Source organism: Mesoplodon bidens, assembly GCF_964165515.1.
Source record: "Mesoplodon bidens genome assembly, chromosome: 3".
Lineage (NCBI taxonomy): Eukaryota > Metazoa > Chordata > Mammalia > Artiodactyla > Ziphiidae > Mesoplodon > Mesoplodon bidens.
In genome coordinates this window covers 163,040,638-163,050,549 of record NC_138178.1, presented here as the reverse complement: position 1 = coordinate 163,050,549, position 9,912 = coordinate 163,040,638, and the positions used below count along the sequence as shown (strand labels likewise).

The following is a 9,912-nucleotide window of genomic DNA, read 5'->3' as shown; positions in this document are numbered from 1 at the left end:
AACAGCTAAAGAAATGATTTTCTGAGACTTCCCTGGTGGTCCAATGGTTAAGACTTTGCTTTCCAATGCAGGGGGTGCAGGTTCGATCCCCAGTTGGAGAGCTAAGATCTCACATGCGTTGAGGCCAAAAAACTGAAACATAAAACAGAAGCAACATTGTGACAAATTAAACAAAGACTTTAAAAGTGGTCCACGTCAAAAAAATCTTAAAAAAAAAAGATTTTTCTGTAATTGTATAACTGGACTCTAACGGTGGCATCCCTCATGTGGTGTTATTTTATTGAATAACCCAGACTTTGAGAAATATACTAACAGTCATTATAATTCCTTTGCTGCCCTGAGGTCAGGTTACACCCTGTGAGTGGAGGTGAGAGAGTTTATGAAAGGAAACTCATGTTTCCACTGCCAGTCATTCTGGGGATAAGGATGAATGAATAGACTGGGTAAGGGTCTTATTGATGTGAAAGGGTGGGGAGAAGGTTAAAGAGGCTTACTACGTATTTGGCCGCGTTGGATTTGAACTAGTTTGCTCCCCTGAAGCCCAGCAGGAGCTAGACAGGAAAGCAAAGGTTAGATTTTGGCTTGTGATCCCCCAAAGTAATGAGTTTTAAGAACACTTAGTCATATTTTGAAAACTTATCCCCTAAGCAACCAATAACGATAAAAAAATTTTTTTTCATTGTAAAATGAAAACTTAGATACAAAAAACTCCATGATACAAAATTATACTTTAATGAATTATTAAAAGGCAAATACTCTTGTAACCACTGCCAAGTCAAGAAATAGAACTTTGGGGCTTCCCTGGTGGCGCAGTGGTTGAGAGTCCACCTGCCGATGTGGGGGACGTGGGTTTGTGCCCCGGTCTGGGAGGATCCCACATGCCGCGGAGCGGCTGAGCCCGTGAGCCATGGCCGCTGAGCCTGCGCGTCCGGAGCCTGTGCTCCACGACGGGAGAGGCCACAGCAGTGAGAGGCCCGCTTACCGCAAAAAAAAAAAAAAAAAAAAAAAAGAAATAGAACTTTGTTAGCTACCTCAGAAGCCCTCCACATACTGGATCCCTCTTCCCTAAAAGTAACCACTGTATTGATTTTTATTGTAATCACTTTCCTTTTTTAAGAGATCATTTTTTTTTCACCCAATCTTGCAGCCATAAATGCTATAGTTTATTTTTTTCTAGTTTTAGATTTGTCTTTTAATCTAATGTTTCTCCCCAATTCCCACTTTATCCCTTGAAAAGCATTTGTTGAAGAGTCTAGGTTGTTTGGCCTGTAGAGGTTCCCATAAGATGATTATATCATCATGGTGTAGTTTAAGATGTTCTTCTGTCGTCTGTATTTCCTATAAATTGATAATTGCATCAGATTTGGGTTTGTTTGTTTGTTTGCTTGTTTTGGCAAGATTATAGGGGTATTGTGTTCTTTCATCAGGGGACACAGATTGTCTGGTTTCTTCTCTTTTTGTGAAATTAGCAGCTATTCCTGATCAATGCCTAGATCAGTGAATTAAGTAGGGGCTGCCAAAGGGGAATTTCACTTCTTCTTAATTTATTGACTGGAATCTTCCTTTGAAGAGTCACTTCTCCTGATCTAGTATTTAGGTACAGAGATACAATTCATATAGGAAAGACAGGATGAGTGCTTGATGCTTTCCCCTTGATTCGTTTTCAAGATAATAAGTTGGTTTCCCAAATCCTTCTCTAAGTATGACTAACCCTAAAAACTCATATATTTAAGCACATTTGATAGGTACTAATCTATTGTAGTTAATGTCTTTATTAAAACTCAAATAGCCCCATATTTGGCCTTGAGGAGCTTCTTCAAGTTGGTTCCATTTAACATGACCCTTATGGGCTAAGAACATGGTCCAGGATCATCTTGTGTATTTCCTGCCACTGTCCTGAACTTAGTCACATCTCTAAGAAACCCTCATTTCAAATCCTATTGTGGGTGTTATGGAGGCTCAGTGCTACTGGGTTGTGTCCTTGTTTCCAGAAATTTTCAGTGGACAGATTTAGGACCAGCCCATTGACACGGAGCATCCTTTGCACCCAGACTGTGATCTTGAAATGAGAGCTTCTTAGATATATATACATACATATATATTCATAAATATAAATTTGAATTCTACTAATATACACTCATTCAATTCAAATTCAGGACAATTGAGTTTCTACTTACCCTCTTCTAGCTTACATCTGTCTCTTCTTTGTTCCATACTAAGAATCCTGGTTCTCCAGAACAGAGGGGATAATAGAATTAGAATAGGTCATAATTACTAATTTGTTTCATCCTATGTCATACACAGTGTTTGTCCCATAATACTGATATCAATACTATCCATCAAAGGATTATGAAAACGATTAAAAGCTTTTCTGTGATGCTCCCCCCAGGCATTTTTTAGTTAGACCGTGATTACATCGTCAGAACATATAACTATTACACACTATAATCTTGTCTTTTTACTCTCATTTCAACTTAGTTCTGTAAATAACTATATGCCAGTATTTATGACAAAGTCCTAGACATGTTGTGTGTCTGAATGTTGATCTCTGGTAGATTCAGGAAAGGGTTAAGGGTTGAATATTTAGATGTTGATACTAAGTTTAGAGCTTTTGATATTGAAAGTCAATTTGGCTGGTTGTACAACCCTTAGAGCACATTCCTTTTCTTTGAGTGTCTTAAATATATTGTTTCATTTTCTTCTGGAGCGTTGTTCTTGAAAGTCTGACAAGAGACAAATTTTCTTTCCGTTATAAGTCACGTGATCATCTCCTGTAGGTGCTCACAAATAAGTTTTGTTAAATACTTTGGGAATTATGAGAGAGGATCATGTCCAAGCTTGGAGGAATCTGATAAGGATGTGGAATGCTCTGTGAGGTGGTGAGAGGGGCTGTGCCTGGCTTTGGAGAAGCAGTGGTTCAGAGCATGGGCTGCAGGAAAAAGTGGATGACTCCACCAACAGAGAACCATTTATGTAGATACATTCCTTAGAGCTTCTCCAAAATCTATTGGAAAGTGAAACCCTGGAGAAAAATAGATTTCTGGTAGTCCATGCAATAGGCCTAGTACTCTTTGTATCTTGAATACCAAAGAAAATAAAATATTATTTTGCAGTCACAGACTGCTGACTCTGATAATATGCTGGATACATTTTAAAGAGCTTAGCAAAGTGATTAGAAGTGAATGCAAGTATGCCTCCTATATACCAGTATTAACTAGCAAGAATAGATAATAAAATAGAGACCTCATTTTACAATAGTAAGCAAAACAACATTTTTTAAAATAAATTTATTTTAATTAATTTATTTATTTTTGGCTGCGTTGGGTCTTCGTTGCTGTGCGCAGGCTTTTCTCTGGTTGCCACGTCTTTGTTGCGGTGTGCGGGCTTCTCACTGCAAGTGGCTTCTCTTGTTGTGGAGCACGGGCTCTAGGCGTGCAAGCTTCAGTAGTTGTGCAGCGCGCAGGCTTTAGCTGTGCGGCACGCAGGCTTAGTTGTTTCGTGGCATGTGGGATCTTCCCAGACCAGGGCTCGAACCCGTGTCCCGTGCAGTGGCAGGTGGATTCTTAACCACTGCACCACCAGGGAAGCCCAGCAAAAAAAATTTTTAAAGGACTAATCCAAGACTTCTGACTTTAGAAAGCTGGTGGATCACTTTGATACAAAAACTTGCATAACATGTAGAAATTCAGGATACTATACATAATATATAGAAATTTTTAATAAGTGTGCTTCCCAATTTCACATGGTAGAAAGAAAATCTGCAGAAGTGAGAAATAAATAAGGAATGAAAAAACAAGCATAGGTCCAGATGATGTTATAGGCAAGTTCGAACAGTTCTTCAAAAAACAAATAATTCTCATCTTATACAAACTGGTCTAGAAAATAGAAAAAGAGGGAAAATATTCCATCTCATTTTATGCCATATGGTAATCTCTGCAAATTCAGAGAAAGCATTCATAATGCTAATACTAATTATTAATGCTAATACTAATTTATAATAGGAACTTATAACAAATTTTTTAACCCGAGAAAGGAAATCACAAAGAAAGCCAAGAGCAAATATTACACTTAATAGTGAAATCTGACAAGGATGTCTGTTATGCCAGTTTTAATCAACATTATTATGAAAGACCTAGTTAGCAGAATAATATATGAAAATAGATAAAAGTTAAAATGATAGGTAAATAAAAATCAAATTGTCATTATTTGTGAGCAAAATATTAATTTCTACATAGAAAACTAAAGGACTTTAAAGGCAAAAACTAGAGCTACTAAGAGACTTCATCAAAGTTGCTAGATACTAGATTACCTTATGAAAAATGAATTCATCCTTGTGCATCAACCACAAACCACAACCAATGAAAGGATAAATTTTTAAAAATGCCATTTGCAGTATCAAAAACTTGTGATAAAATCTAGAAGTGACCTAGCAATAAATCTAATATAGATGTCTAAGATTTTTATGGAGAATATTATAAAACTTTATTGAAAGCCATAAAAGATTTACACAAAATAGAACCATATGCTAACTTCCTGGATGAGAAGGCATAAATATTTAAAATGTCCCAAAATTTACCTGTAAAATTCAATTCAATTCTAATGAACATTTCAACAGGGTCTCCTCACAGAACTTGATAAATTGGTCCAAAAAGCCCAATGGAAGTGTAATGGGCCAAGAATAAAAAAATTCTTGAAGAACAATTAGGAGGGAAAGAATCTCCTTACCAGATATAAAGATTTATTATAAAACTATATGGTAATTAATGCAGAGTGGTGATGGTATAGAAATAGGCACAAAAGTTCAATAAAAGAGGAGAGAGTGTAGATACAGACTTAGGTTCACACCAGAATTAAGAAATATGGGAAAAGTGGCATTGTGTAATACAGGAGGGATGGCCATTCAATTAACAGTGCCAAAAAATCGGCTCCCCATGTGAAAAAAATAAAGATATTTTAACTTTTATACACACACTACTCATTGAACTAAAGTTTCAGATAGGGTTCTAAGTAATAATCATAGACTCCGCAACCTAAGAAAGTGGCATCCTTATCCACCTACATGATGATTTATAACTGGGAACATGAAGAAATGGAGCAAAGATGGTCCCAGGCTGAAGGACCAGCATTTGCCCTGATGCAGAAAGGAGCAAGGCAAAAAGCAGGAGGCCGGTGTGATGGAAACTTAAGGAAAGGGGATAAGTGGCTAGAGTTGAGATCTGATATATTGTTAGGACTGTGTCCGACAACAAAGCTCTTGTCAACCATGTTATGAGTTTTAGAATCTACCCTAAGAGCAGTAGAAGACAAGAGAGTTTTCAGTGGGACGAGTCCTGATCAGACTTCTTAGAAGATCCCTCTAGCTGCTGTGTGAAGAATGGATGAGAAGACGCAGTAAAGACCACGCTGGAGGTTCTACCAGTTGTCCAGGGGCTTGAATTATGGAGGGGGCAGTATTATGAGAGAGACATTTTAGAAGGATATACCTAAAATGGGAAAAAGGTCACATGAACAAAAATGTATTCTGTTACAGTTCTTCCCATAATTTCACACAGGAAGTCGAAAGCCGCAAATGAAATTAACCTTTCAACACTGCTAAGGTCAACAAAAATGTCCTGCTTCTCTATGTTTAGAGCTAAAGGATGAAAGAAGGAGAGAGGCCTCATGTTTGGGTGGGGGAGTGGAGAGATGGAGAGAATGCTAGAATCACATGGAGAGTTTTGTTCAAGTTATATACATCCTGGCCACGCCAACCTTCCAATTCAGACATCAGAAATTCTAATAGGGAGACAAAATGAGGTGAATCATTGAGAATTTAGTATGACAGCGTATGAAAATTCAAACATTTTGTTGTCTTACTACTTCTAAGGAAAGTTATGCTGACCATTCTTGGGCGATGGGACAGAGATTGTTGCTCTTGTACAGACTGAGCTCTTCACAACCCTCAGAAAAATGTTTGCTCCACCGTGAGAACTCCAGTCATCCACGAGGAAGTAAAGGGCAGAGGGAAAGAAGGTATCAATATAAACGTCAAGTCAGGGACAGCTGCAAGGGTGCAAGAGAGGACTAAGCAGGCGTGGAGACACACAGCCCTGGCCACCACAGCTGAGCGCAGGAGCATCATGGCTGGACACTCATGTGAAGGGCCCGAGCTGGATAGCAACATCGCGTGGAGACTCAGGGCCTGGACCCCTCAGCCTTTTCCCAGCATCGTGTAACCTTCAACAGAGTAAGAAAAGGAGCCTTAGGAATGAGTAAAGCTTTCTCAAACTAAGCATCTCGCTATCTCTACCCCCAGGCCCACAGAAAATAACGGCTTTAAAAATTCTGGAGCCTCATTGTTAAGAAGGGGTCTTTCCTAAGGAGGGCCCTTTTTGTACATTCTAAGTTCTCCAAGGTTTTCTCCCGTCACTTTGGAATGGCTTACGTTTATTATCGTGCAGTTATCCAGATACACCTAGATTCAAACTGGAAGAGACCTGCAAGAGCATCTAAGCCCCACCTTACAGATGAGACAACTAGGAATTTGGCCAAGGTCACATAGCAAGAGTATGTATCACTGGGACGGGAATTCAGGTCTCTTGCCTCCCACTCCCAAGCTACATCATCACACTCTCTCCACTTCAGTAAAGGTAACTTGACCCCAAAGCACAACCTGTTTCTAACCTCTGACTACTAAATGTGAACTGCTTCTTGGTTTGCGGTCGACTTGTGGAGTCACATTATGAACGTACGATAGGAAAAAATTCAGCGGGATGAATTCTTTTTCTTTTTCTTTTTTTTTTTTTTTGTGGTACGCGGGCCTCTCACTGTTGTGGCCTCTCCCGTTGTCGAGCACAGGCTCCGGATGCGCAGACTCAGCGGCCATGGCTCACGGGCCCAGCCGCTCTGCGGCATGTGGGATCTTCCCAGACCGGGGCACGAACCCGTGTCTCCTGCATCGACAGGCAGACTCTCAACCATTGCACCACCAGGGAAGCCCGGGATGAATTCCTTACTTTCGGGTTCCCTACTGTTCTCAGATATATTACTTCAACTCTCAACAGGGAGTTGCAGTTTCAAGGAGTCAGTGAAATAACTATGCAGAGCCATTACATCATGTACAACCAATGGGGGATAAACATCCATGGAATACACAATGCCTCGTGCAGGCTAACAGCTTGTTTTTTGTTTTTGTTTTTTTTTCCCTTGGACAAACACCTTTATTTAGGATATCAAATAAATATGGTAAAAATTATGCTAACAACTTCACACAAAGATACAAGACCAAACTTAGAATTACTTGCTCAGGTTATTCAGAATGGAACAAAATTCTTCAAGTGCTTGCAATTAGCACAGAAAATACCCAGTTATATTATTTGCTTTTCAATGGACATTTAATGGTTTACTGTAAGATCCCACGCTGTTACAGTACAAAAGAAGTCACTCCCGCCCCCTCCGGTATGGTATACCTAAACAGCCTAAACAGCCAAGAGCACAAGGGTTAATGTGATACAAGCTTTTCTTTGTTTACAATTCTATAACTGCCTTACAACTTTTTACTAGTACAGCTATCAACGGGTTCACTTAATCTTTAGTTTACTGTCTGAGGAAAGGAAACATAAGAACACAACCTGTCAGTTTGGTCCTAGCCTCCCACTTTACAAACATGGATCCAGGATTCTAGGATTACAGGAGGATCACCGTTCCCAGTCTCTGACAGGGGCAGGCCTGTGGCATTTGGCACTGCAAAGCTGTCTGCTCTGGCTTCTTGGCTTCTTAGTGTACATATACTACTTCTATGTATACTATCTATATGTTTTCATAACATCTCAGATGTATAGATGAGCCCATGTATATGCTATCAACTTCATTCCCTACTGCAGAAGCTTTTGGTTTTAAATCTGCCTACCAAATCTTGACAATGACATTTGGTTGTGGATTATTACAGCAAGATCAAGCTATCTGAATGAGGAAAGTCAAAAGCTTATTCTCAATTTTTAAAATAAAAATATGTCAAGATTACCGAGAAAGAACTCTTCATAACTAATACAAGAAAATATCAATCTGTTGAGAATCGTAAGAAACTGAATATACTATTTTTAAATATAAAAGCAATTTCATTAGGTTTAGATAAATTGAGGCTACAACTAAAACTTTTCCATGCTGTTTAATCAAGTTACTTACAATGTACACATTCCTGAGTATACCCTATTGTAGTGACACTGTTTACTTCCAAACTTTTTGTATTCAGCATAAAAGGTGTTTCTTCCCAAGAAACTGAACTTTTCTGTCAAATGCACCTGACCAAATAGGAGAATTGGGTTCATAAAATGGATTCATTTCAAACTTTATGTATAAATCATAGATATCGATAAAGAAGTTCTTTATTCCATCTTCTTGCCTGACGTCATGCAACATAATAAATCTCATATGACACACAGTGACGAACGCTGACGCAAACCACTCACTGAACTTGTCCCCCATCTTCAGGTACATGTTGTTTGACAGCCACGTTCTATCTACGAGGTCGATAGCAGTGTGAGCTACGAACTGGTTCAGATGGCGGTGGTCGTCTTTAGTTTCTGCTTTTCCAGCTGGCAAAAACTTCATTTCAAAAACTGGATTATCATGGTGACCAACAATGACAAAGTAGAAGCTTCCAGACATTGTCTTCAATAGGTAGCTCCTGCAGCGAGAGACCAGTAATGGAAATGCCCAGTGAATTCCCATGGCCTAACAGTTTGTTTTGATGAAGGCTTATTTCTAGAAAAAGGAAAAACAACTTACTTTTGTTTCTGATTTAAAAAGAAGGCAAATTTGAAATGTATAAGTGCGTGTACTTATACCTTTTTGTCTCTGTTCGTTTCTTGCAAAAACATCTATTTGTCCTCAGTCATTCATACATAGGCCTGTAAGAATGTTTCCCAAAATGACTCTCAGGGAATTGGGGTCTTTGAGGTATTTCATGAGAACGTGCAGGAGAGCTGCAGTCTTGTTTCCCCTCTTGGACCCTCACCAGGCTCATTTAGCAAACTAAAGGCTTTGGAAGACCTTTCATTTAGCCCTTTGGCCCGACATCTTTGACCATGAAACCCTTGTACATTTTTTTCATTTAACGTCTGTAGAACTCCAATTCCAGAGAACACCCTTTGGGAAGTGCTGGTTCATGATTACTCTCAAGAGCTGAGCACCCTGGAGGGGCATTTTTGGTCCCACTGGCTCTCTTTGGAGCCTCATAAGTGTAGCGCTAGCTGTGAGCCCATCACCAAGGTGATCTCCTGACATCATCAGGTTCTTTTCTGTCACAATGGGACAGACAGCATCTTTCAACTTCCTTTTGCAACTCCTGAATGTCTAAAATTACTCTCAGTGAATATTAGCTATTATCACATTGAGGCATAGACCTCGGGAGAGACATTCCTGACCATCCAGCTCCTGTTTTCATACTGACCATGTCACCTGGGTAGAAACCTTGACACTTACTATGTCAACAAGGTGTCCTAACCCCAAGCACTGGGAGTTGAGTCGTGGAAGATCTGGAGGCTCACAGCAGGCTACTTTGTGCTTTATTCTTTCCTATCCCTCTTCTTTACATTCTCTTTCCCAGTCCCACAAAGGCCATCCAATTCCTCTCCTTCTCATATGCCTGCGATTTTTGGAAACAGTTTTTTTTTGTTTGTTTGTTTTTAAGAAGATGTTGGGGGTAGGAGTTTATTAATTAATTAATTTATTTTTGCTGTGTTGCATCTTTGTTTCTGTGTGAGGGCTTTCTCTAGTTGTGGCGAGCGGGGGCCACTCTTCATCGCAGTGCGTGGGCCTCTCACTATCGCAGGCTCTCTTGTTGTGGAGCACAGGCTCCAGACGTGCAGGCTCAGTAGTTGTGGTTCACGGGCCCAGTTGCTCCGCGGCATGTGGGATCCTCCCAGACCAGGG

General features: G+C 39.7%; 1 protein-coding gene across 1 annotated transcript; it reads right to left on the bottom strand.

The window, feature by feature from the left end:
- Positions 1 to 7,592: 7,592 nt before the first annotated feature.
- Positions 7,593 to 8,648, bottom strand: LOC308614457 (trafficking protein particle complex subunit 2-like). The gene has a single exon (XM_081228908.1). It carries the CDS (start codon positions 8,644 to 8,646, stop codon positions 8,227 to 8,229), a length of 420 nt encoding a protein of 139 aa, XP_081085034.1. The 5' UTR covers positions 8,647 to 8,648; the 3' UTR covers positions 7,593 to 8,226.
- Positions 8,649 to 9,912: the final 1,264 nt, after the last annotated feature.